Source organism: Fusarium falciforme, chromosome 6 (genome assembly GCF_026873545.1).
Source record: "Fusarium falciforme chromosome 6, complete sequence".
NCBI lineage: Eukaryota > Fungi > Ascomycota > Sordariomycetes > Hypocreales > Nectriaceae > Fusarium > Fusarium falciforme.
In genome coordinates this window covers 3,180,505-3,205,821 of record NC_070549.1, presented here as the reverse complement: position 1 = coordinate 3,205,821, position 25,317 = coordinate 3,180,505, and the positions used below count along the sequence as shown (strand labels likewise).

The following is a 25,317-nucleotide window of genomic DNA, read 5'->3' as shown; positions in this document are numbered from 1 at the left end:
CGGTGGTTCGCAACTTTCATAGCCGGATAGAGGATACCGTTCATTAATGGCAAAAGGGAACCGGATTGCGGAAGAAGTTCGCTTGGACACTGTATGACAGCAAGAATTTGGGCAAACTGATAGGAGACATCACCGGGCTCTTCGGTGATCTCGAGAATCTGTACCCCGTGGAGATGCAGCGCCGGAGACTCATTGGGCTGAAGGTGGAAGGTGTTGGTGACGAGCTGAGCCTTTTGGCTCTTCAAGATGCGGCTTCTGACACCGATGGCCTGCTTGCCGAAGCGGTTGCAGACAAGATGGGGGCGATTGCGTCAAGAAACGAAGCCAAGGATATTCTCGTGAAGGAGACTGCAAGGGTGAGGGTTGGAAATCAATGGAGTGAGAGCGTGCTGAGTCGAGGAGTCCCTGTGATGGACAAGACTGAGAACAAGGCAGTTGATATCACGGCATGTGGCAGATCAGCTGTCCACATAGGGACCGGTTTTGGCAGGCGCAGCATCTTTGACTGAATCGCCCATTTCTACAAGATTGACAGGGAGAAGAAGAAGTCGATATCTCAGTTACCAAGTCAAGCTTAGCAGGTGGTTTCAAGGCCCGACAAGCCAAATATCATTTGCTACGAATGTCGCCTGATTTCGGGGACCCGGGACAGACAGGACCGGATGCTTCACCAGAGCCTAATCCGCCCTATCCCCGCAGACTTGCACTTCTGCCTGGGTAGTCAAGCTGGCACAACATGGGGCCGGCTAGTTCCAGCACGGAGTGGGCTCGAGGAGAGGGAGAAGCATGGCGCTCATGGATATGTAATCGGATGGTCAGATGTAATCGCTTTATGGATCTGTACAATTTAATGCAAATATTTGAGCTACTTCACGCTCAGACACTTAGCGATGCCCTTTTGGTAAAGCCAGAGTCCTATGCCCCTCTTGCTTGCACACTTGCACAACCTTTTTGCTCGAGATTCGACAGCCCCAACATCCACTCGCTTGAAGAACCAGGGGGGGGGCTCACCTTCTGCTCTTTTCATTTATCAGTGTCCGTCTGCCTGGTCACAATGTAGGTATCCTTGTACGAGACGTGCAGGTATTGGAAGCAGATATTGGGGGCCGTTTTACAATCAAGGACGCTGGCACTTAACAGACCATAGGCACGAGAACAGTGCATTAAATACCAGTCCATCTGTCAAGACAGAATACAGTGTTAATCCAAATAATTTCCCCTGGTTCCGCGCATTCGTTGATCTCAAAGCCCTCTAAATCCCCGATCATGTCTTCATCCAGACGTTCTCGTCGCCTCTCCCCAGAAGAACTCATGCAGGCCGTATCAAGTCTCGCCCAGTACCCCTCTCAATCCGAGGCACAATTCAGCATTAGCGGCGGTGTGGCGACCTCGATCTTGCGCATGCAATATGGCTTTGTGCAGCACGTCACCGACGACATCGATCTTGTCGTCCAGCCCCGAGGCAGCATGACGGCTGAGAGCATCTCACACTGGCTGCTGGAGAACTTCCCCACAGCCTTTGTGGCAAAGGAGCAGTTCGGCGTCACTACTCCAGCAATCACCATACAGAGGCATGATGGCTCTGTCAAGCACGTCGAGATTGAAATGTTCGACGTTGAGGCCTGGCCCAACAGGCCTTAGTACAATCTCGATGACCCAGACAACGATGTTACCGTGATCTCGGTCAACGGGGTGGATGTCCCCATCTTCAGTGCGCGCTGGCTCCTCAGGGAGAAGTTCGTCACGGCGTTTGAACCTCAAGGTACGAGAAAGGAAGAAACCGATCTCGACGACATCTCTATTCTCTTGGAGACGGTCGATGCCAATGGGCTGGACCTCACCGACCGTGAAGACGCAGTGCAACATGCGGTTGCTCAGCTACCGGAGAGCTTCGAGCTGCTCTGCCTGAAGGTCGTTTGCCCAGGGGTTCTTGGTACCCCTGGGTCTGGAATGAATACGCAGAGGTGTACTGGGCCTTTAAGGAACAGCTGCAGTACCTTGATGCAGATCTTGAGAGGCACAACTTTGACTGGGATCCAAATAGCCAGGTGTGGTACTTTTCTGACGAAAAGGGCCAAACATGGTTCCACGATGTCGGTACAGGAGATTTGATGTTATGGGCTTAGATCCATACGCGAAAGCCTGCCGTTGCGGGCTTCAGTTAGATATTCTTGTCGAACTTCAGTGCACTGCGCTTCGAGAACCATACCTGATTATTAAAAATTATATGCCTCTTATTAATAAAACTTTCATATCATAGCTAATTATTTTTCTTGTCTCATCAAAGCTGAAGCACGCCTCGACTGCTGCTGAGGCCCAGTTTAATTTGGTTGTTTGCTGAAACCATGATGCTTGACTGATCACCCGAACCAACTGATACCTTTCCATTGCCCGAGCTATGAAATCAGTTGCTTTAAGAGGCCACTTACGTAAAAATGCCAACATCAGTTTGTCTCACAAAATTTTGACCTCTTTCATAGATGCCCGGGCCTTTGAAGATGGTACCCAGAGAAATATTAATCAGCACCAGATCAGGCCCCCAAACCCTCTGACAACTCATCTGTCTTACTCAACTCAGTTCTTTCAAGTCCACATCACAACGAATATGTCTTCCGATCCAATAGAAATAATATCCGAAGCTTTGGATCCCCTGTCTGCCATCCTATGGGGTGATATGGCGATAGGTAATCTTGGTGTTGGATTGGTCTGCGAGGTAGGTAAAGTCTCTTGATACAGTGCCTTGATGCCGATGCTTATTCGCCAGAACTACATGCTGGTTGTCGAAGATGCGAGCCTGGATACTGCAGCTCAGAATTTGAAGCAAAGGGGCTTTCGGGAGGCCCCTTGGTTTTACGGCTCCCGTGACGACCCAGCCTTGTACACAGACCCCAAGGTACAGCAGAGTCATCGTTGGGTAGCCCAACAATACAGCAATCTCGACAAGCACTCGGTACGGTTTAGATTACCGACAGATGATCAGGCCAAGGGAAGGGTTGTGCTGTTGCCCTGCTCCTACGCCCACATCGCCGTCACACCAGAGTATAAAGACAGATTCACCACCAAGCCCCAAGACGCTCCCTCACCCAAAAGGAGCAATATCCTGTACCCAGACGCCGAGTTACTCCTCGAGAGTTTCGTGCGAACGCTGGTAAAGGAGCCCAAGATGGATGGATGGGTCTCCAGCCTCAGAATGTGGGCTGTTACCCACCTGTACGGAGATCTGATGCTTGGCGATGATGTGGTGGATTCGTGCGACGACGAAGAGGCCAAGGCTTGGTTTAACCAACGTATTCGGAGATACAGTGGCAGTATTGACAGGGCTACATGTACGAAACGACTGGGGAAAGTAGGCTACGATGAAAACCTGGCCAGGATGAAATAACTTGATGGAATCACGATGCACTTAGAGTTTAGAAGCGTGGGTTTTTTTATTTAGGCGCATTTAGAAGACCCCCCTGTTTAATTTCACTTGCAGCAATACCCAAATGGAATTTGCTCGAACAGTACAGATCTTTTCACACAGAGCCCGCGTGACTGCAACTCGACAGTGTGGTGGCGGACGTTGACAACCAGGCCGAGTCCTTCCTTCAAAGGTCGACCTGAACAACCTGGCCATCCGATATGCCTTCCACCCCCTTCCCAGTTGTGACGACAAAAAGGCTTTTACCATCTTTGCTGAAAGTGGTGCTGGTCGCTCCGGCAAGCGTCCCATTAATAAGAACAGTTTGTTCACCATCTGGGGTGATCTTGATCAACAAATCAGGGAAGCAACCAACAAACGCGTTCCCGTCCTGATCCAACGAAAAGTCATCAGGGGCAATTTTCGTGCCAGCCGGTGCTTGCCATATAACTTGGACGTCGCCAATCTTATTGCCGTATTCATCGATTTTGAAACGCCCAAAAAGCTGACGGCCAGTGTTGGTAAAGTAGAGATGTCCTCGCGAAATCTTGAGACCGTTGACACCGAGGGGATAAGGTCCTGTTGGGATAGCAGCCAGCAGGTCGTCTCGCAAGGCGACTTCAGAAGTACGAGTCTTTGTGTTGATTCGCCAAATCTCGCCTGTCCAAGAAGCTGCGCCGAGAACAATGTGCTGGTGGTCCGGCAGAGGGGTCATGCCGTTGATAACTCCAGTATCTTTGCCCTCAAGAATGGGGCGAACCGATGGGCTACCATGGTGGGACTCTCCGCGCTCTCGAAAGTCGACAAGTAAGATCTTCATAGACCCCTCCTCAAAGTAAGTTCCTCCGTCATAGATGCCCCCCGAAACGACAAAGAGGTCCGTCTCGACCTCTGCGATCCCAGTGAGGGCGTCAACGTCTTTGACTTTGGCAACGACACGGGCCTCTGGAATCGAGGGATCCACAGAGTATATGTCGCCATTGCCAAATGTGGTAAGAAGAAGGTTGCCGTTGGAGCGCAAGGCGACGTTTTCGATCCAGACGTTGGGGAGTTCGATGAGCTGCCGTGCGTTGATGTTGGCAGACTCGGAAGGAGAGGAAAAGGTGGTGGCGTTGAGAAGGCCAAACACCCAAGAACCAAACGTCACACGCATGTCTGTTGTCTTGAATAGAAGATGGTACAAAAAGTTAGTTAATAGGCTTGGACCTTTCAAGTGTGCAGGTCCTCCTTGATACTACCTGTCCCCCCTACGTGCGGCCGCCTTTATATAGCAATGGCTTGGCCTCTCAGCGACTTTTGGCACATTTCCTAACCACAATCTGCTTGAAACATCTGTCAGCTCCGTTCCATATTCTTTATCAAAAGCTTCCTCCTGCCATGTGGAATTGACCTAGAAATCATGCGTCTCGAGTATAAGCGATCCCATGATACTAGTCAAAGAGCGGGTCTCATGGAACGGCACCGTCGATTTTGAGCTGACGCCCCTGGCCATGCTCCAATCAAGGCCCATCAACCTTGCACCGTTGGTAGAGGTTATTAATAAGCCGCTTGTTACTTAAGAACCTCAGGTGCCGTTCCATGACAACTCATCATCCCTGTTTACCATCGTCGTCATGCCGCCGTCTCCTCAGAAACTGCTCGAGTATCACCCCGAGTACCGAGTTCTTGTATGCACACAGTGTCAATACGCCATCCAGCCCCGGGCCATCAATCGCCATCTTAAGGATATACACAAGATCTACAGATCTGCACGACATCCGTATACGACTTATACCGCCAAGTACAACCTATGCGAGCCTGGGGATGTCATCAAGGCTCGAGTCATCGACTTTCCAGTTCCCTACTTGCCAGTCTTTGATGGCCTGAGATGTCTTGACACTGACTGCGAGTACTTGTGCATTTCTACCAAGCGTATGCAGAAGCATTGGCTCTCGGAACATGGGCGTCATGGCTATGCAGATATCGACTGGACTCCAGCGCCGTTGCAAACATTCTTCCGTGGAAACCTGTTGCACTACTTTACGAGTATAGACAACCCTAAAACAAGAGTGAGTATTCCGATACATCACCACTTGCACCTGACATAACATGCAGTTTATAGGGCAAATATGGATGCTCCCGGATAGCAAGACTTCCAACAGGAACATTGGGAACTTCGGAACAAAACTTGCTCCAGCACTTTCAGACAGTAACATGCAAGACCCTTCCCAGCCAGCACGAGCAGATATGGCGTCTCGCCGTCCCCAGCATCGCCGAGTACAACCCGTTCCTGATGCATGCGGTGCTGGCTTGCTCATCGCTCCACCTTGCAACAAAGTACCAATCGGATCAACTTTACCTCACACTCGCACATGAACATCAGAACAAAGCCATGACTTTATTTCGAGAAGCTATTGAGAATGTGACTGAAACAAACTGCGAAGCCATCGCTGCATTCTCACATCTTCTGGTCGTCTACGCTTTTGGAGCTGAGAGGCAGGAGAACACTCTCCTCCTCACTCGATCTCGCAGCTCAGATCCAGATGGCCTTTGTAGCTGGTTATACTTCATACGGAACGGATGCTCTCTGGTGAATGGCTACAGGCACATCATTGCAACTGGTCCGCTTGGACAGCTCGTTCAAATTTGGGGAGAGCCCAACACGGAGATCAGCCAAAAGAAGGCGTCTGAAATCACGGAAAGGTTGATGTCCGTTAGTCAAAATGGACATTGCTTGTGGTCTCCTACCGAATGCGAAATTCTCCAAGATGCAGCACACAAGCTAGGACATGCATTCGCGTCTGCAGAAGCTCTGGGTGATGGCTTCGACACTTGGTCCGCGGTTCGCAACTGGCCGACGACAGTCTCCATCGAGTATACTCGACTCCTTGCAGAAGAGAATCCAGCTGCCTTGGTGTTTCTCGGATACTATTGCCTTCTTCTAAAGAAGTTGCGATCAGCCTGGTACATTGCCATGTATCCGCTTCAACTACTATGTATCCTCAGGGGCAAGCTGAATCATGGATGGCATCAGTATATTGACCCTTTGATCGCGGAATGGGAGCAACTATGTGCCGTCACTTCTTAATCGCCCATTGGAACACAAGAAAGGTTTCTTTTTTAGGAGTAATCATTCATAATTCAACGACCTTCATCTCCCACCATCTACATCAAAACACAACGCATGCATTGTCAACATCAACCTCTTCCTCTCCTCATCCCAACACGGCGGCCGCCCAGAAAACGTTTCCTGTGATAACTCCTGCATGACAAAGTCCAAATGCGTCCTGACATCCTTTTCCCAGACAATAGGAATGTCTCCGCCATGGGTCTCATACATGAAATCCGCCTTGATCATAAAGCTCGACATCTCGGTCTGCGTAAACCTTCTGAGCCTTCGTGGGCCCGTCTTGGGAACGCGCACATCGTCAAACAAGTCGACTGTTCCGGTTGACTTGGGATAGACAACAGACAGACTCTCTAATGCGGGCAGTCCAAACAGGGCGAAAGGCATGTTAAGGCCCATCTCCGCAACTGGGAGAGCAAGTGCAATGTGCCTGACACGGCTCCAGTCATCAATCGTAGCCCTGGAACAGAAAGGGAAGAAGCAGTCGCGGCCGATATATAAAATGTCGATCAGAGGATTGTAGTCGCGTCGTACGGGGAGGTTTTCAAGGGCTGTTTGGCGTGCCCCCTGGCAGACGGCCTTGAGTGACGACTGGTGCTGCTTGACTGTGAGCCTGCTTATACCCCCCCGGGATGTCATGCCTTCTGAGAGGACGCATACACCCGGTTTCTCGGCGGTCATAGGGAGAGCCAGCTTCCAGATCTCTTGGCGAAGTTCGAGTGGAAGCCTTGGAAATGGGTGGAAGGTTTGGGTGGGAAAGACCCTAACAGTATGGTCTTTTGGCGTAGGGGTCGACATTGTGTTGACGGTTTGCACAGCGATTCCTTGGTAGAGTGATTGAACCCGTTTGTTTGGTTCTTGTTCTTTAATATCCCCTCAATTGTCGCTCTGTCTGCCTTGGTTCCCTCCGTGGTTGGTTAGAAAATTGCTGCGCCTTCTCACAGCCGCCACGAGATTTCTGCCTCACGCAGCTCAGAGCTCGACACCCAATCAATCCCAGCAAAGCATCAACAGCCTCTACCGAACAATCATACAATAAGCACATAACCTCATAGCGCTCTTGAATGTGCCCTATGGGCTCAAGTAGCCTTGATAGCCCAAGTACCCTTGACATCTCGTCAGGCCATTGAAGGGTAGATAGATTGAGTGTACGCATGCAAACAGGATATGATTACAGTAGAGATGACGCTCGCCTTTTGTTCTGTCCTATTCATTCTTTACGAGCTATGCGGATTCTGTAGCTTGTCGCTATCCACTTCTTTGCGTGTTTGAGATCACACAGGCTGGGCCCCTCAACATGATAAAAAAGCTGGCCTTTCACAGCAACCCCAGGCAGGAGTGCAAAATTCATCGTGCCAATGCCACCGGTGTGGCAGATTTCCAGCAGGCTCTCGGCACATCAGCCATTTCAGCCCAATCAGCCTCACTTTTTGCTACCCGAGCAGTACAGTTCCGCGATCTCACAGCCTGATTCCCACGCACCTTTATCAAATGTGGTGACCACCTTGGCAGTGGCTTGGGCATGCATAACTCCGCCTTTGACCAACTGGCATTGCAACTCGGCGACGAATTAGAGGCCAAAGTACACAACAAGGCACAGCCCGAGGGTGACCGTTATTTCTCTCGTCTCAGCTGTCTTCCCCGCCCTATTCCTTTCTCTCTCCTCTGTTCTCAGACTCCAAACTTGACTTTGGCAAACTCTTCAAATGCCACAAACCCCATAGCCGCACAATCCATCCATCTTTGGATACTCCCACCGAAGCCATGGCCGAGGTGCTCGGGATCGTGGCGGGCGCTGCCCAGCTGGTCGACCTCAGCACTCGAGTCTTGGTCGCATCATCCAGCCTATATGGCAAACTCAAGAACATCCCCGACGAGATCGAAACCCTCAAGAAGAACACAGAACTTTTCATCGATCTACTCTGGATGATCAGCAGCGACTTTGACGGCCCTATTACCTCTCAAGTCCACACCCTCCATGTCACACATCGAATTACATCGATCCTTCACGACGCGAGAAAGGAGTCCGAGGAGCTCGCGCTACTCCTCGAGGGCCTTTCCTCCAACAACTCTAGCTCAATGAGGCGCAAGTGGTCCGCTGTTGTAAGCGCAACCAAGGAAAAGGACATCGTAGAAAGGTGCCGTCGAATCGAGTCATTGAAATCCACGCTACAGTTGTGGTATCAACACCAAAATCACGCAGGGTTGCGTGGGATCAAACATCAACTGTGAGAACAAGCCTATGTGCGAGATTCATGCACTAACATCCTCAGTTCGCAAATCATAATCTCTCAAAATGCTGTCCAAACGAGCATGGGCCTCCTCGCTCAACAGGCACGTTGAATCTCCCTTGAGACTTACCCATCAGTCCCCCCAATATCTGACATAGAATTTAGTCATCTTCCGTGATAGATTCCAACAGAGCTATTTTGAAGCGGCTCAACTCTCACGAGGACCCTGTTCCTTTCCTCGACGGGCACCGTCGACGCCGATCCAGACGCAACAGCGCCTTTTGCACTTGTCGTCCTTCCGGCTCCAGTACTTACTTATCCATCTATGGACTCCAACTCTTCTGCTCCCAGGAGACCACCCACTCGCCGAATTGTCGTCACCGAGATGGCTCGACTTCGTGGTCATGCGGCGTGCGTGCCCTCAGCCCAAAAATCCAGATGATGGTTGGAATCCAGCTTGGCGGATGGACCTTATCCATGGTTGGAAGGCTATCCCCTCACAACGTGGTCGACCCCGGAAAGTCGCCTGCCTTTATGGCTCTCGGTAAAGCTTGGGGGGCCCTGGGAGCAGTCCGGTCACGAGGCGATTCCTGGGACCAACCTGGGCGCCGAAGTCAGGAATACACAGTAGATAGTTGGAGGCGATCGCACATTGAGCCCCTAACCGTGCAGGAAGAAGTCAAGTCACTCTTCCACAATCTCTTGCAGGAGCTTCGTGAAGCATTTGAATCTGGCACGGCTTCTCCAAGCGATCACACGCCTAATAACACCACTCTTCTTCACGTATGTCAAATCTTGTTTTTTTTTTTTTAATCCTGTGCTGAGACAGTGACAGTTTTTTGTTACAGTGGCGATGAAATTTGTGGGTTTGCATGAGCTCCTCTTCCATGTGTTAGATGATATTGTGAAGCTCCTTGTGGCTGGTAATGTTGATCCGAATGCATCCACGTAGGTCAACCATATAGGTTATGGTGCGACTTTCTGTTTAATACCTAATGAAGCTAACAAAGCCTAGATCAGGCATTCGGCCTTTTGAAACTCCGATCTTCTATATGTTGATTAACATGAAGACTACTCTCTGTCTTCAGCAAAATAACCTGGATAGGATTCTCATCAATCACGGATGCAACGCATTCGAGATCTTGCCAAGTGATGAGTGGGGAGGAGCAAAACTCACGACACTGTTGAAGAAGAACCCCAGCCTGCTAGAAGGTAAAATCTATCCGTCCTTTGGTTATCCAAAAGAGTGATGAAATACTAATAGATAAAAGATCACGGCCAATATCCCGCATATGTCGCCACGATACAAAGATCTGAGGCAAGACTTAGTCTCCTTTTGATGCAGAACAAGATCGACTTGAAGACAAAAACGCCGTCTATTTTGAGCCTTGCTGTTGGTTGGACTGCCGGCCTGCAAATTCTACTGGATGCAGGGGCAAATCCAGACGACGCCATTTTAACAGCCATCTGGGAGCATCACCTTCCAAGCATCGAGTTGCTGATTGATAACGGCTGCTCCTTGTTTGACATTGATCAATACCCTTTTGGAACCGATGTATTCTCTTGCGTTTACTCAGTCTCAGCCTCTTCGGATGTGATGTGCCTGTTGGCTCAAAAGATTGCTGCCAGAAGACTGGAACTGCTGCAGCTAGCATCGAAGGAGCTGCCCGAGACGTGTTTGAAGAGGCTTGGACTTCGCAAACACCCACATCTTCTACCATCGCCTGACTACAACGCCCCCGAAGTATTCAGGCAACTCGAGGCTCATAAGGTGCAAGTGCCCAAGTCCCTATGGTCCGGGTCTTTGACCACTCTCTACCACCACCGTCATATGACAGACACTTTGGCCGAGGCGCTATACGATGTCGGATTTTGCAGCATCGATGAACTAGATGCGAAGGGCCATTCACCTCTCATCGAAGCAATATTGGGTTTTAATTCTCAGAAATCCATCTTGCTAGCTCAATGGTATCTGAGAAAAGGGTGCCAGCTACCTCGATCATCAGCATATGTCAACCTCCTTGACCGAGCCACAGGATTCACAAGCTCGGTTTCGAGTCATGACTGGATTACGAAAGACTCGAGGCTTTTCGGGCCCTTGAGGATGTTCCAGGAACTTCACCCAGAAGGAGTTGGGCAATGCGATAGCTGCAGCTGTTGGTGCAGTACCGCGGGCTGCACTCCAGTTGGAATAATTCTCAGACAAAGTCTTGGGCCCTGGGTCACTTTCGCCCGTCGCCAGCGCTGGCTTTTCAACCTGCCTCGGTACTCCTCCCTAGGGCTGTCCCTTGGCAAAGACACCTTTGAAGATATATGCAGGTTGGAGATTTTCGATCGCCTGGGCATGGCCCATACTTGCTCTCACCATCAGTATAATAGCTACGGCAGTGATGACGACAGCAGCGAACGGGATGAAGTCCAAGAGGAAGACTACCACCTGAAACAAGTCTTGGATTCTTACCTCGAGTTATACCTCTGCCTCCTTCACACCCATGCAGACCGTTTTGAAGCTTTCTGGATCGCGTGGTGGATTGCACTCGAGTACTTCTTACCTTTCGAGACGAACAACATATGCCACTGCCGTCGCCCTCTCGAATTGGATAATGTCTGCGACCCTCAAAGTTATGACGAGGCTCAAAGCCATGACAGCTATGAACCAAACGTCGAGGCCATCACGGCCTTCCTCGCTGACTGTGTCCCGCAACTCAGTTCTGAAACAAGAGCAAGATTTTTGGATCAATTAAAGCCAACTGAGTATGAGCTCTGGTACCTTGGCCTACTGATTGACTACGATATCTCGATCTACGATATTGATGGGGATTGGGATGATAGTGATTGAGGCAGCAATTGGTTCCTGAAAAGGGTATTCTTTGGAAATTCGTGAAATTTTTCAACAATACACGCTCTCTAGGAAATTTCAAATCGTAAAACTATGCCGTGATGAGCCGTTCTCCTTGCTCAATTGGAGCCGTACTTCTCCCACCAAATTTCAGGTACAACGCTCTAATCACACCCCTCAAGCTGTGAAACTCCTCGGAAATCTACTGTCCCTTTCAGTATGTCTTTCTTTTCGTATTTAGAGGGTGACACACGTACACCGAGGAGCTATACATTTCTTCTCGTAACACTACCGTTGAGGCGCCATTAAAGCAGAGTTCAGACCCTTGAGATATCACGGTGCAGTTCCCATCTCTAAACGACATTTCTTTGACTAGGGCCCAAAGAAGATCCATGGCTGCATGCCTGAGGGATGGGGATTAAATTTGAGTCGTGAGACAAACTCGACAGCTAAACTAGGCAGAGGATAGGGGTGGCCCTTTCGTAGGTAAGTTGTCCGATTTGTTCTTTCTAGCTAGAAAAGTCAGGATTCTTAATAGCCTCCTTCTTGATCTTCAAACATTAATCCTAGAAAATGGCTTTCAGCTTCTTCTCAGGATCATCTGTCTTGAGAGCCAGCCACTTCTCAGCTTGGATGGTGCGTATTCTCCACCCCCTTTGGATGACAGAGGCGTCGGATAGCCTCCACCACACAGTTAACATTGTCACTCCAGAATCGCTGTTCCCCATCAGAGGCCTCCAGCACAACTCGAGCGATCATTGAAAACATATGGCCCATGATCTCAACGTGGCTTGGATGGTAGGCCAAGTCATGTTTGCTCACTGCCCGCTCAACCAGCCATCAATACCGGTTAAATAGCGTGTGCCGCATGTGCTTGATGGCCTCTTAGATAGAAATCCCCAAGAGCTTAAAGTTGAGCCAAATCGGCAGGTTGATCGGAAGAGTGAAATCAGACTGAGGCCGACATTTGGCGTCCGACCAGGATTATTATGAGTAAATACTCAAGGACAAAAAGATCTAAGGCGAAATAAAACCCTTATCTAGTCTTCTCTAAATTTACTTAATCTTTATGCCAAGACTCGTCAAGTCTCTTCAACTTAGATGAGCACGTAGCTCAGCATCAAGATGCCTCTCTCTATTTTTCAAACACCCAAACTGGTGCGCTGACTATCTGCTCTTATGATGGGCGGTTCACAGCCTTGGACACATCTTCACCTTAAGCTTCTCCATCGGAACAGCAGCGACCCATTCCCGCCGCTTCGGTAAAGGGACTGGTGTCCAATTGGTTTCTTCATTCTTCTTCAGCGTTGAACGCTGGACAGGGTTGCTGATCTCAAGATGAAAGTTGCGAATGACCTGAGATACAGAGATGTATAACTCGAGGTAGGCGAAACTAGTCACAGTCAATTGGGTGAAATATGTTGTCTGATTTGGCGAGTTGACTCACTGAGCTCCCATGCAGATGTTGGCACCTCTCGAGAACGGGATATAGAACCGATCGCGAAGTTTATCCTCGCTCATCCCTTTGCAGTCATCTGTCAACCATCTGTAGGGGTTATACACCTTTGGATTAGGGAACGCCGTCTTATCATGTTGGTACCAGATAGGAGATGAAGTGAGGACCGTCTGCACACAAAGTCAGTTTGGAAATCAACGGCTTTGCTTGTTCACTGACCCCTTGAGGGATAAACTTTCCATGCAGCTCAATGCCCCCTGGCGGCACAATTCTCGGAAGCATTGCCGCAGCAGCACCAGCCCACCGGATACCCTCTTTCACGCAGGCCTGAAGACGAGGCACACTTTCCAAAGTCTTCATATCAGTCGAAAAGGAGACAGTCGCCAAGTCCTTATATAAAGCCTTCTGGTAGTCTGGGTTTTGAGCGAGAGCCCACAGAATATGAGCAAGTGTCGCAGACGTCGTGTCGGTCCCCGGCCCGAGATTCTCCTTGGCTTCTGAGAGAGCGGTTTCGGCGTGTAGGCCGGAGTTGCACAGAGACTTGATCAGATTGGGAGATCTTGTGGCAGGCTCTTCAAGTTCAGGGTCTTCTGAAAGAGCCATCTTCCATGAATCCCGGCACCACTGTTGGTGGTCTTGATCAGCATGACTTGATGCCTTTTCATCCTTTGTTTATCATCTCACCTGCTGGAATTCTGTGAGCCCTTTAGTATACGCACTTCTGACACCAGAAACGCGGAAGATCACATCCTCAAGTTGTTCGAGTAGCTCGCACAGAAGCGGAAAGTTGGTAAACTAGGAAAGCCGCCAGAATCAGCATCCGAAGTCCCGAACAGCGGCAAGAAACTCACGACTGGCATCCAGGTAGCCTTGAGGTCGTTTTTGGCAACCGTTTCTAGCTCTTTGCCACTTGCCCAAGAATCGACAGCCTCGATCGACTTGCCAAAGGAGAAGGTAGCTAACTCAAAGAGTTAGTTATTTGTTGAACTAGGAAGTCGACATTCCACTCACACATGATGTCCGCCTCAAGCGCTCGGGACGCCACAGCCAAGTCAACATTGGGGCCATTATCTCGGATCAACTGCACGAAGCGGTTGACGTGAGACGAGATGAGCTTCTCCAGCTGGGGCACCTTGGTCCGGCTGAACAGCTGGCCCATGATTCTTCTTCGCTTTGCATGTTGTTCCGGGTCTCTGTCGAATGTAAGTTGGCGATTTCACATCTCAAAGGAGGTCAACTTGCGTTATAGAGAAGAGGGCAGGATGGCCGCCTTGCACAAACTCGCCATATACTCTTGGGTCCTTTCTGAACTTGCTTCCAACTTTGTGCACCGTCTCGTATGTTTCGCGAGAGTAGAAGGACACTTCATTTGGTCCAATTCGAACAAGCGGTCCTTTTTGGTCAGCTTGGCTCTCTAAAGAGTACCGATCCGTCAAGGGATATTTACCTAGCTTTTCGTGAAGCTTGGGTAGGTCAATGGTTACTGTTCCTTTGTACTCCTGCGGAAAGGCCCAAGCAAGCCTAGAGTAAGCTGCCCCAAAGCCTGCATTTGGAATTTTTGATAGAGGTGAAGTGTATACTCGAAGCAAATTCTATGCGCAATCAGCTCAGCTTGACCCGAGTATCGGCATTAGGTCGTACGTGAACAATGACAGCCGCAAGAAGGGCTCCCGCCAATATCGGGACACTAAAAAGAGCCATGTTGACCGAAATTGTTTTCAGTAACAACAAAAGCAGGAAGACAGGGGCCCTGGATCTGATCTTATGTCAAAGATGGAGTCCCATTTCAAGGTCCCGCTCACAACAATGACAGGATCAGACCCCGAGGCGTTTTAACAGCTAGTTCAGCCACTAACGTCTTGAATCTAATTCCATCTGGGGTCTTCAGCCGTTATTCTGGACCTTTATGGATCTAAAAAACGAACAAAATTCCCAATTTCTCGGCCAAGCAAGCCATTCTCGGGTCCTCAATTCCATGGCACCATCACCTCGCCTATGACGTGCTTGGCACCTGCTTACCAGCCGACGAATCGGGGGCTGAGCACGGTGATCAAGACCCATACGCTTCACGTCCCAAAGAGTGCGGAACGGTGCCGAATGTGCCGGGAAAAGAGGTGTTGTGTTACCAGGCATCGATGGCGACTTCCCGGTTCGGCGAATTTAAGATCGGGCAATTTGTGGTGTTTTTTTATAAGAGCTGCTGATAGGAATTGATAGGGAGATCCGGAACTTTGATGCTCCTGCTTTTCGCCCTTCCAAACTCAAAACGTTACATCCCAACTCAACAACAGCATCATCATCTATCAACACCTCCTGGCATAAAAACAATGGCCAAGCCCTTGCAGGAAGACAATCCGGACATTTTGTCCGGCGAGGAAGTGGGGACGTCATCAGACCTCGATGCCAACGCCTCTGACAACACCGTGCTGGTTCGTTTTTTTTTCTTGATCGCCCCCTTGCCTGCATGAGGACCCCCAAGCTGACGCAATACAAAAGAAAAACCTAGGATACAAACCTGTAAGACATTGCTCATTCTCGTGCTGCATGAGGCTGGGGTCGGGAAGCTGACCCTGATAGGTGCTGCACAGAAGCTTCAACCAGTTCCACAACTTTGCGACTACCTTTGGTTAGATCTTACGCTCCATCTCTAGACTATTCACTGACCATGCATAGCTGCCTTGTACTTTATTGGCGGTGTTCGTGTGACCTTTTCCACCGGTATCGCTGCCGGTGGCAACCTGGCATACTGGTTAGTAACCTCAACCTGTGTGCCATTCAGCTTGACTGACAATCCATCAGGACAAGTTACATTGTAACATGTGTCTTCACTTTCATCACGGCAGCTGTTATTGCAGAGATATGCTCATCTCTTCCTCTGGCTGGATCTATCTACCTCTGGGCAGCTGAAGCTGGCGGTCCTCGATTTGGTCGACTCTTTGGCTTTGTTGTCGCATGGTGGAGTACCACGGCGTGGACTACATTCTGTGCAAGTACGTGAATATCACACATGTCGATGATATGAGCTCAAGCTAACTGGTCATCTAGGCAACACACAAGCTGCAGTTAACTACATGCTCTCTGTGAGTACCAACCTACCGGGCAGTACTCCTCTGATCTCTTCGCTAACAGACGAGTTAGGAAATCGTGGTTTTCAACACAGACTTCCCATCCGACTCTACCAGTGTCAAGTTCCGTGCCGTACAATGGATCTGCACTGAGGTGATGCTCGCTCTCGCAGCCATCTGGAATCTGCTTCCCCGTAAGCTTCACACACTCACTGCAACCCAGTCACCATTCTAACCCCTAGCAGCTCGATACTTCAAATGGATCTTTACACTCTCCAGCAGCGTAGTGGTTCTAGACTTTGTACTCAACCTCATCTGGCTGCCTATCGCCACAAGCAAGACGATTGGATTCCGGTCTACTCACGATGCCTTCATGACGACTTACAACGGCACTGGAGCTCCTCCTGCGTGGAACTGGTGTCTTTCTTACCTTGCCACTGCTGGAATCTTGATCGGCTTCGATGCCTCGGGCCACGTGGCTGAGGAGACCAAGAATGCCTCTGTTGCAGCAGCCAGGGGTATCTTCTGGAGTACTGTTGTTAGCGGTTTGGGAGGTTTTGCCGTTGTCATCCTTTTCCTCTTCTGTGTTGTAAGTTGCCCTTTGGCCTGAACAAAACCATCAATATTGATCAACCGTTCTCAACAGCCCGACGCGGAAACTCTCTTCTCATTCGGCGGCGCCCAACCTTTCGTGTCTGTTTACGCCGCTATCCTTGGAGAGGGTGGACACATTGTAATGAACATTGTTTGCGTCATGGCACTGTGGTTTGTAAGTTCCTCTTCACCCAGCCCTATCCGAGGGCGAGAGCCTAACTGAGATAGAACACCGCAATTGCCGTCCTTGCCGCCTCTCGACTAGTCTTTGCCGTCGCCCGTGATGGAGTTCTCCCCTGGTCCAGCTGGGTCTCCCGAGTCGTCGCAGGTCAGCCCCGTAACGCCGTCCTCGTCGTCTGGGGCGTTGCAGCAGTCATCACTTGCACCATCCTCCCCTCAGCAGTTGCTTTCACCTCGCTTGTGTCCGCTGCAGGTGTCCCCTCGGCTGCTGCTTACGGACTGATCTGTCTGGCACGACTCTTCCTAACACCCAAGAACTTCCCCAAGCCTGCTTGGAGTCTGGGCCGACTCAGCAAACCATTCCAAGTCATCGCAGTCTTTTGGAACGGCTGGGTAGTTGCAGTTCTCTACTCCCCGTACATCTTCCCTGTCTCTGGAGAGACTCTCAACTACGCACCCGTAATTATGGCCGGCACAACTATCCTAGCCTTGCTGTCTTGGTGGTTTGTCCCTGCGGAGCGGTGGCTGCCGAGCCAGAGGATCCAGCAGACATTGGACGCCGACAAACATGCCAAACAACAAACAGCCACACAGGCCGAGTCATAGTCGGTTGTTAGGGGCCCCGACTGGCAAAAAAGTGCTTGGGTTGAAAAGTATTCCTGCTGGAAGAATGTGAATGGGGTGTTGGGGGCAACCTCAACCACATGTATCTCGAATCAATAGTAGTTGTTCAAGTAAGAAATAACAGAATCAACACTCTCTCTTACCTACTAAGCCCTCATCCAAAACCTGCATATAACGCGGCTAAAACTAATCAATTTGCCGTCTCTGAATGGTACTACGTTAGATAGTTGCTCTAGCACGCGCACTTGAGAGTAGGGTATGTGACTGACTAGTCATGTTCGGTTGAAGCCTAAACACCACAAGAACCCTCATCACTCTGTCCCCAATGAAATGAAAGTGAATAGAGTCCCCATTTATCTCAAACTCTTCTGAAAGACAATCTCTTTCGAGAACTTGTGTCGTTCGACGTGAATGTGACCTTGTCATGCACAATCAAGTGATGAGCCAATCCAACAATTCCGGCGACGCCTCAACCGATTCAACGTTACTGCATCACCAACCTCACAATGGATCCATCAAGACCGCCTCAATTACCACCAGTACGCCCGGTACCCATAACCCGCGAACTCGTATCAAAACTCACATATAATGATGAAGAAGAGGACAAATGCAATAGGATGCTGGTCATCCGAGACCTCAAACTCCCCAAGCTGAGGCGCATCCACCCAAAGCCTGCGATGGAACCCCTTGGCCTCCTGGACACTCTCCCCCCAGAAATCATCCTCTGCATCTTGGAGTACCTCGACTTTCAATCTCTACTCCGCCTCACACAGGTTTGCCTACGAGGAAAACAGACTGTCGAGTCGATGCCTGCCTATAGAGAGATGCGTCTGTACGCGGGAGACTCCCTCATGGCCCTGGGCAAGACTCGTCTACTGCAACAGCACTCGGCTGCTCTCCTCCGCCAGACGCTCCGCTCTGGCTACTGTGTCTCCTGCTTCGACTACGGCGGGTTTCTGTTCCTGCCGACGTGCGAGAGGGTCTGCTTCGAGTGCCTGAACCAGAACCGGGGTCTCCACATGATGACGCTCAACACGGCAAAGAAGTGCTTCGACCTGACCGACAGGCAGCTCAAGAGCATACCCACCCTGTACAGCATCCCCAACACCTACAACGTCAGGAACTACATCTCACGGAAGCGCATGATCCGCCTCGTGTGTGCCAAGCAGGTCAAGAAGCTGGCCCTCCAAGTCCACGGCCCCGAAAACTTGGCCAAACTCATCCCCAAGGCCCCGCCCCGGGGGATAGAGAGGAACTCGGCCGAGACCAAGGAGTACTGGATGCTCAGAGGGTTCCACGAAGCTCCGCTGGCGCCGATAGGACGCGATTTATCCATGCTACCCATCAATCTAGCACTCCCGGCTGACGAGTATGGCGGAATGGCATCCATACGCATACCCTACCTAATCAAGACGGGCTTACGGGAGTATGGCCGCATCTGCCGGGGGTGTCGTCTGATAGTTGACCTCTATGGCAAAGATCGCCTCCCACCTGACGTTATAAGAAGACTCGTTCCACCAGGTGTTCCTGAGTTTGCCCCGCTGTTTGGGCACGTGAACCGGCTACGCCCTGAAGGGGCCTTTCAACATCACATCTGCTGGTGCTTTGGCGTGAAGCAACTGCTAATACAGTGGGATATCTTCCAAAACCGCAAGTTAAGGAGCCTTGAAGAATAGACAACCTTCAACACTGCCCTAGCCCGTTGAAGCAACCGAGAGCTTCATGTTCGGGCCGCGCACCCCAGGTCTCCTCTATGCCGCCACCCTTGAACATGGTGAGGTGTAGGTGAATGTACATTCGCGGCACATACCTTGACGGTATCATGTTGTTGTGGGAGTGCACCAAGTGCCGTCATCACTGGCCTAGCAAGTCCATGTTGGAGGCCAGCGACATGAGTTGGTGTTTCGTGCGAAGATATGATGAGCACCCCATCAATGATCAATAGCATCGATCTATCTTGAAGGGACAGTACCGCTGGGCAACAAGCCATGCGTCAAATCTAGCGCTCTCATTGTGCTGTAATCCTGACGGAGAGTGGCCCCTGGATGCCCAAGTAGCCATCTCATCATGGCACTCAGGTATCACTTGCAGATGTGGTTGATGAGGTGCAACGGCCAGCTTGCAAACATTAAATCTACATCTAGTAACATATAATCAACTCATGATACAATTCCGTCATATCCATTCCATCATCACCATGCCCATTCCCATGACATGCCCAGGCCTTCACTCCGCAAATACAGAACCACCCACCCCCAGCCATTACTGCCATCACGGCCTCGAGTATCCCAATAGTGGCATTCACAGTCCACGACTTAACCCACAACTGCGGTCTGTCGTCGCGCTTGGCTGTTTGCTCCAGTCCTCTTCTGGCTGCCCGGTCGTGCCAGTGTATACTTGGCAAATGCTCGTGCCAGAGCCTTCTTGCAGCTGAGCTTTTGGCTACCCACAAAGCTGTCCACCGTAACCGCAATGGCACGGTCAATATCCTGCGTCGAGCAGTATTCCGACAGGCGCATACGGCAGAAGGCTTCGCTGATTCGAATGATGGCTTCGAGATGACGCACCTGCTTTCGTTAGCATGCTGATGCACATTACAGTTAAGTATCTAGGGACATACCGTGATGGGATAGGCACCCGTAGCAAGAGACTCTCGTCGCATGTCGGCAAACAGTCGTGAAATCTTATCCTCGTCCACATGGTACAGCTTCGGCGAGCAGTGCTCTCGTGCGTAAAGAATGTACTTCCTCAGCAGTTCCTGGGGAATCTCGCCCTCCGTCTTACGGGAACCGTTAGTCGCCTGGGTATCTGCTTGGGTATCATGCTCAACCTCCATCGAGTCCTGCTCTTGCTGGCTTAGAGGATGGCTTCGGCTGTGTGATCCCACAATGAAGCGCGCCAGACGCTCGTCCTCAGCTGGCTCAACTGTGTCACGCACCACACAGAGAATGTCGAAACGGGACAAAATGGGCTCTGTCAACTCGACGTTGGAGGAAAAGGGAGCTGTAGAGTTGTATCGTCCACCGATAGGGTTGGCAGCTGCAATCACACCGCAGCGGGCCTGCAGAGTAGTCACGATACCAGCCTTTGAAATGGAAATGGTCTGCTGTTCCATGGCTTCGTGAATAGATGTTCGATCTTGGTCGTTCATCTTGTCGAACTCGTCAATGAGACATGTTCCGCGATCAGCCAGCACAAGAGCACCACCCTCCAGAGTCCATTCACTGGTGAGAGGATCACGTCGGACACTGGCCGTCAAACCGACAGCACTGGCACCCTGACCCGTGGCAAACACAGCTCGGTGAGCCGTCTTCTCGGCATACTTGAGGACCTGCGACTTGGCTGTACCAGGATCACCCAGGAGAAGAACATTGATATCACCTCGCAGATGATGAGCACCCTTTGTTGTCTTTGCAACACCGCCGAAAAGCGACAGCGCAACGGCCGTCTTGATATCGGTGTGTCCGTAAATGCTAGGAGCGATCGAGTTGATGACCTTGTCCACGATGTTGGGATCTCGGGACAGCTTGCGGATCTGATGCTCGTCCTCCTCAGTCATGCGGAAACCAGCCAGCTGGTCATGCGACTTGACGACATTATTGGCCTCAAGGATGGTGGCAAACACAGGGAAGCCGTTGCGGTTGTTGAGCTGAGCATCGTAGTTGTTGCGGTAAATTCCAGTAACCTCAATCTCCTCACCAGGCTTTGCCTTGTCGATGAGATCCCACAGCAGGATAACCTCACGCTGTCGGGGCAGTCGACCAGCAGGCACTGTACCAGGGGACTCCTGGAGAGTGAGCTTCTGGTAGTTTCGGTAGACAGTTTTTTCCGAGTTGAGCGTAAAGGGACCCCTTGACTGGCAGCTCTGGCAATAGGTGATCTTGACTTCGACGTTGGACTCCTGTTGGAAGGGTCCCAGGGTGACACCGCACTTCGTGCAGTCAAACTTGACATACTTGAGCTGGGGGAAGACGCCTGATCGTCGAGTAACGACACCACTCACCCGCACCAGACAGTTGAGGTGCGATTGACGAAGCTGTCGTAGTGTGTAGTGAACAGGCAGATCAAAGATTCGTACGTGAATCTCGGAATGAATGCGCTCGTAGTCGGGGTAATGGAGGAGAACAACATCCATGGCGACTTCATCAAACAGCTTAAGCATCTCTGCGGGAGCGTTGGCGAGGAAGTAAGCCAAGATGGCCTTGCTCTCGGAAAGATGCTCGTATGAAACCTCGAGGGACTCGGCGTTGATTTCACCGAGGGTTCGGATACGGTTACCATAGACGGAGGAACCAGATGTGTCGGTGTAGGATGTGAGGAAGGCCTTGAACTCGCGCTTGATGGTTCTCTGGACCGAAGGTTGTGACACCCACTCGGTCAAACTGGAAGCCTTGACATCACCAAGGGCCTCCAGTGACAATTCCTCAGCCATGATATCCGTGTCCATCATGTCGTCGGGATCTTCATCGTAGTGGTGACGGCGACGCCGGGGCTGGGCAGTCAGGTCAATATCACCATCGTCCTCATCTCCGGGCAGAAAAGCAGCAGGAATCCTTTGTCTTCGTGCAACCTCACGATCTCGTCGGTTAAGTTGGGCCTCAAGTTGTCGTCGAGCAGCCAGGTCCATGTCACCATATTCGCCCTCGTCGTCTAGGCCGATGCCCTCGTACATGTCGTCCTCTCTATCTCGGTAATCGGCTTCGAAGCCTTCACGGAACAGATCGACATCATCTTCAGCCATCTCGTCCAAGTCGTCAATGTCGTCCTGGATCTGGGCCTCCTCCTCAATATCGTCGTCGTCCTCGACACCATGGGCCATGTTGAACTCGGCAGGGGGGGACGAGGGCATGGGGCTTGACCCCAGAGTCATGGGAGAAGCGGTATCATCGCCTCCGGTTCGTGATCGCTTGCGACTCGAGCGCGGAGCGCTGGCAGAAGGGTGTAGCGGGGAACTATTGGGGTGTTAGGAGCTGTCCCTCCGCAGAAAGGGGCATCTTGAGGAGAAAGTACTTGCCTCATATTTGCTAGCCCCGATCAAGAACGTTGCGCCAAATGAGTGTTGTGAAATGGTATACAGACACACAGTTGAACGAACACGCAGAGAATTGGTGTTGAGAATGCCAAAGAGTGAGGGGCTGAATTTGCCAGGATGGATGGTTGGAAGGGAAACGAGACGAGGGGACAACGGGACCAAGTGGAGGCCAGCGACAAGGAAGCAATTTCGCGTATCACGACGCGACTTGACGCGTTAATTGATTGTGGCTGCTAAGCGCATTGGGTGGTGTACGCGTAAAGTGGTTTTGGAGGGTAGAAATTACGGACAAAAATATGACATCAGCTTTGGTCTTATCTAACGCAGCAAGTGTCGGCATTATTACTTCGCCTTCCCAAGCTCATCGCCTCCAACACTACCTCACCCTCCTCCCTGCATCTCCATCTCCCATCGACTCTGGGGAAATCCGCCATTCATTTCCATCGTTCCTTTCCGTTTTTGTCATCTTCTTCATCGAATTTCCATCTCAATCTTCCTACAGCACCCATCACCTTCCCTAATACAACCGTCGCCATGTCGACAGATCCTCCCTCAGCTTCCGCGCCTGCGCAAGACGCCCCTCAGCAAGCTGCTCCAGCGCGCAAGGACAGCTTCTCTGCCAAGTCGGAAGACTCTCAAACCGCAGCCGAGTACGCGCAAACTTCCCTTCTTGCGAGTCAATTAGACTCATGACGAATTGTACACTAACACTCCCCAGATTCATCCGTACCCAAGAAGCTCTCGAAGCTGATGCCCGCGAGGCTCTGCCATATGTATGCGCTTACCCGCGAATTCCCTCCCTCGATACCTTCCACTCACGCGACTTTAGAGCATCGAATCCTGCACCAAGATCCTCGGCCCTCTGCGACAAGCCGTATTCGCCTGCCTGACATGCAATCCCGCTCCCGCAAAGCCCGGCGATGACTGGACGCCCGCCGGCGTCTGCTACGCATGCTCCATCCAGTGCCACGGCGAACACACCCTCGTCGAGATCTTCCAGAAGCGAAACTTTACCTGCGACTGCGGAACCAAGCGCATCCCTTCCACGAGCCCATGCACCCTCCGCCTGAACGAGACGACCAACACCCGCGGAGTTCATTCTGAAGAGCCTGATGTGAATAACAAGTACAATCACAACTTTCGCAACCGTTTCTGCGGCTGTGAATGCGACTATGATCCTTTCCAGCAGAAGGGCACCATGTTCCAGTGCCTGGGCCTGGGAACGCATGAGACTGGTGGTTGTGGCGAGGATTGGTATCATCCGGGCTGCCTCGTTGGCATGGGACCTAACTGGTTCGAGAAGATGGAGAAGCCTGAGAAGAAGCCAGTCAAGGAGGGCGAAGAGGGTGCCAAATTGACCACCATTGCGGAGGGAAATGAGGACCAGCCGAATGCTGCCCAGAATGGTGCCCAGGAGACCGCCGTCGAAGAGGAGGAGGACGACGAGGTCCCGATGCCTCCAGGTTTCCCCGATGAAGATGCTTTTGAAGCCTTCCTATGCTACAAGTGCGTTGATGCGCACCCCTGGATCAAACGCTACGCAGGAACTTCAGGCTTTCTTCCCGCCGTGTTCCTCAACCAGGCTGTGTCTGCTCCCAAGACCGAAGAGGCAGCAAGCGAAGAGGCGACGACCGCTGCGGCCGACACAACCGAGACAAGCGAAGTTCCTTCGCGCAAGCGCAAGGCGGATGACGATGCGGAGGATGACACAGAGGCCAAGCGCGTAAAGAGCGAGGCCCAACCCGAAGAGCAGGCTGAAAAGCCAGCTGAAAAGCCACTTGAAGAGCCAGCTGCCCCCTCGGAAGAGACATCCTCCACAAACAGCACCCTCCCCTGCAAACTCAAGAACTTCCCCCAAGCCCCTGAAGGCCAATTCTCCCTCTTCCTCAAGGAAGGTTTCCGCGACGCCTTCTGCCGCTGCTCCTCTTGCTTTCCCCTCCTCAACCCTCACCCCCAGCTCCTAGAGGAGGAGGAAGTCTATGAGCCGCCCCTGTCCGATGACGGCTCCCAGAACGGCGGCAATGGTGGCGGCTCCCACGGTAGTGGTAGTCTCCTCGAGCGTGGGGAGAGCGCACTGCGCAACGTGGATCGCGTGCGAGCCATCGAAGGCGTTATGGCGTACAACCACCTCAAGGAGAGGCTCAAGCCCTTTTTCCAACAGTTTGCCGACAGCGGCGAGACCATCGGCGCCGAAGACATCAAGGCCTACTTTGCCAAGCTGAGAGGTGACGAGCAGGGTATTCAGGAGGCTGGTGAAAAGGCAGCCAGAGAGGGTGGTGGCGATGGTGAGGCAGATAATCGAAAGGAGCAGAGCGGATATTGAACGATGAGGTACTGACGGCGTTTGGATGATGAATTTGGCAAGAATATCAAGGCGAGCGAGGCAGAGTTGGTGACGGCTGAACGGTATATTTCTTGGCGAGATTCATGTATGATTAGTGTAAACTACAAAGGGCGTGTCATAGTCATTCTAGGCCGAACAGATCACGGCATATTTGATTCCATTTTTCACCTTCAATTCTCATAACTCTCACTACCTTTGAGTAGTTGACCACCCTATGCTCCAAATCCCACAACTACACATACACGACCCTGTCTACATCTACACAGCAAAGCCCAGTGAATATCACAGGGCCCTGCTCCAGTGTCGAGACGTCTCTGAGGGTTATGACGCCCTTGTTGTTTCACAGCTCCTTAGTGAAGAGATGGTGAAAGACAGTGTTCGCTCAAGTAAAACTACCTCAACGGCAGCCGTCGTGTATGTCTCAACCCTCACCCGCCATCCAAATC

The 25,317-nt window shown here is 51.3% G+C and overlaps 9 protein-coding genes and 1 pseudogene across 10 annotated transcripts, besides 1 other annotated feature; 6 read left to right on the top strand and 4 right to left on the bottom strand.

Annotated features, from left to right (window-relative positions):
• Positions 1 to 1,266: 1,266 nt before the first annotated feature.
• NCS54_00856700 (Hypothetical protein) lies at positions 1,267 to 3,382 on the top strand (the record flags this gene model as incomplete). Its single annotated transcript, XM_053153949.1, has 5 exons — positions 1,267 to 1,593; positions 1,642 to 1,914; positions 1,965 to 2,097; positions 2,481 to 2,713; positions 2,765 to 3,382. 5 exons carry the CDS (start codon positions 1,267 to 1,269, stop codon positions 3,380 to 3,382), a joined length of 1,584 nt encoding a protein of 527 aa, XP_053009924.1.
• A 205-nt stretch (positions 3,383 to 3,587) lies between these two features.
• NCS54_00856600 (Hypothetical protein) lies at positions 3,588 to 4,553 on the bottom strand (the record flags this gene model as incomplete). The annotated part of the gene is made up of 1 exon (XM_053153948.1): positions 3,588 to 4,553. One exon carries the CDS (start codon positions 4,551 to 4,553, stop codon positions 3,588 to 3,590), a length of 966 nt encoding a protein of 321 aa, XP_053009923.1.
• Positions 4,554 to 5,013: 460 nt separating this feature from the next.
• Positions 5,014 to 6,467, top strand: NCS54_00856500 (Hypothetical protein; the record flags this gene model as incomplete). The annotated part of the gene is made up of 2 exons (XM_053153947.1): positions 5,014 to 5,448; positions 5,502 to 6,467. 2 exons carry the CDS (start codon positions 5,014 to 5,016, stop codon positions 6,465 to 6,467), a joined length of 1,401 nt encoding a protein of 466 aa, XP_053009922.1.
• Positions 6,468 to 6,530: 63 nt separating this feature from the next.
• NCS54_00856400 (Hypothetical protein) lies at positions 6,531 to 7,313 on the bottom strand (the record flags this gene model as incomplete). The annotated part of the gene is made up of 1 exon (XM_053153946.1): positions 6,531 to 7,313. The coding sequence occupies exon 1, from the start codon at positions 7,302 to 7,304 to the stop codon at positions 6,531 to 6,533; it is 774 nt and encodes a 257-aa protein (XP_053009921.1). The 5' UTR covers positions 7,305 to 7,313.
• A 957-nt stretch (positions 7,314 to 8,270) lies between these two features.
• NCS54_00856300 (Hypothetical protein) lies at positions 8,271 to 11,576 on the top strand (the record flags this gene model as incomplete). Its single annotated transcript, XM_053153945.1, has 5 exons — positions 8,271 to 8,609; positions 8,903 to 9,520; positions 9,573 to 9,685; positions 9,753 to 9,949; positions 10,009 to 11,576. 5 exons carry the CDS (start codon positions 8,271 to 8,273, stop codon positions 11,574 to 11,576), a joined length of 2,835 nt encoding a protein of 944 aa, XP_053009920.1.
• Positions 11,577 to 12,767: 1,191 nt separating this feature from the next.
• On the bottom strand, positions 12,768 to 14,733 carry NCS54_00856200 (Hypothetical protein; the record flags this gene model as incomplete). The annotated part of the gene is made up of 9 exons (XM_053153944.1): positions 12,768 to 12,969; positions 13,024 to 13,202; positions 13,252 to 13,656; positions 13,717 to 13,827; positions 13,884 to 13,990; positions 14,044 to 14,225; positions 14,275 to 14,425; positions 14,480 to 14,624; positions 14,674 to 14,733. 9 exons carry the CDS (start codon positions 14,731 to 14,733, stop codon positions 12,768 to 12,770), a joined length of 1,542 nt encoding a protein of 513 aa, XP_053009919.1.
• Positions 14,734 to 15,341: 608 nt separating this feature from the next.
• Positions 15,342 to 17,477, top strand: NCS54_00856100 (Hypothetical protein; the record flags this gene model as incomplete). The annotated part of the gene is made up of 10 exons (XM_053153943.1): positions 15,342 to 15,461; positions 15,529 to 15,549; positions 15,610 to 15,658; positions 15,706 to 15,781; positions 15,832 to 16,022; positions 16,078 to 16,112; positions 16,171 to 16,291; positions 16,343 to 16,686; positions 16,744 to 16,866; positions 16,920 to 17,477. The coding sequence occupies exons 1-10, from the start codon at positions 15,360 to 15,362 to the stop codon at positions 17,475 to 17,477; spliced, it is 1,620 nt and encodes a 539-aa protein (XP_053009918.1). The 5' UTR covers positions 15,342 to 15,359.
• A 524-nt stretch (positions 17,478 to 18,001) lies between these two features.
• Positions 18,002 to 19,171, top strand: NCS54_00856000 (F-box domain-containing protein; the record flags this gene model as incomplete). The annotated part of the gene is made up of 1 exon (XM_053153942.1): positions 18,002 to 19,171. The coding sequence occupies one exon, from the start codon at positions 18,002 to 18,004 to the stop codon at positions 19,169 to 19,171; it is 1,170 nt and encodes a 389-aa protein (XP_053009917.1).
• A 639-nt stretch (positions 19,172 to 19,810) lies between these two features.
• On the bottom strand, positions 19,811 to 22,446 carry NCS54_00855900 (annotated as a pseudogene). The gene is made up of 2 exons: positions 20,116 to 22,446; positions 19,811 to 20,062 (listed from the first exon to the last, which is right to left on the bottom strand).
• Positions 19,811 to 22,446: a sequence feature.
• Positions 22,447 to 23,061: 615 nt separating this feature from the next.
• Positions 23,062 to 24,850, top strand: NCS54_00855800 (UBR-type domain-containing protein; the record flags this gene model as incomplete). Its single annotated transcript, XM_053153941.1, has 3 exons — positions 23,062 to 23,177; positions 23,246 to 23,300; positions 23,357 to 24,850. The coding sequence occupies 3 exons, from the start codon at positions 23,062 to 23,064 to the stop codon at positions 24,848 to 24,850; spliced, it is 1,665 nt and encodes a 554-aa protein (XP_053009916.1).
• Positions 24,851 to 25,317: the final 467 nt, after the last annotated feature.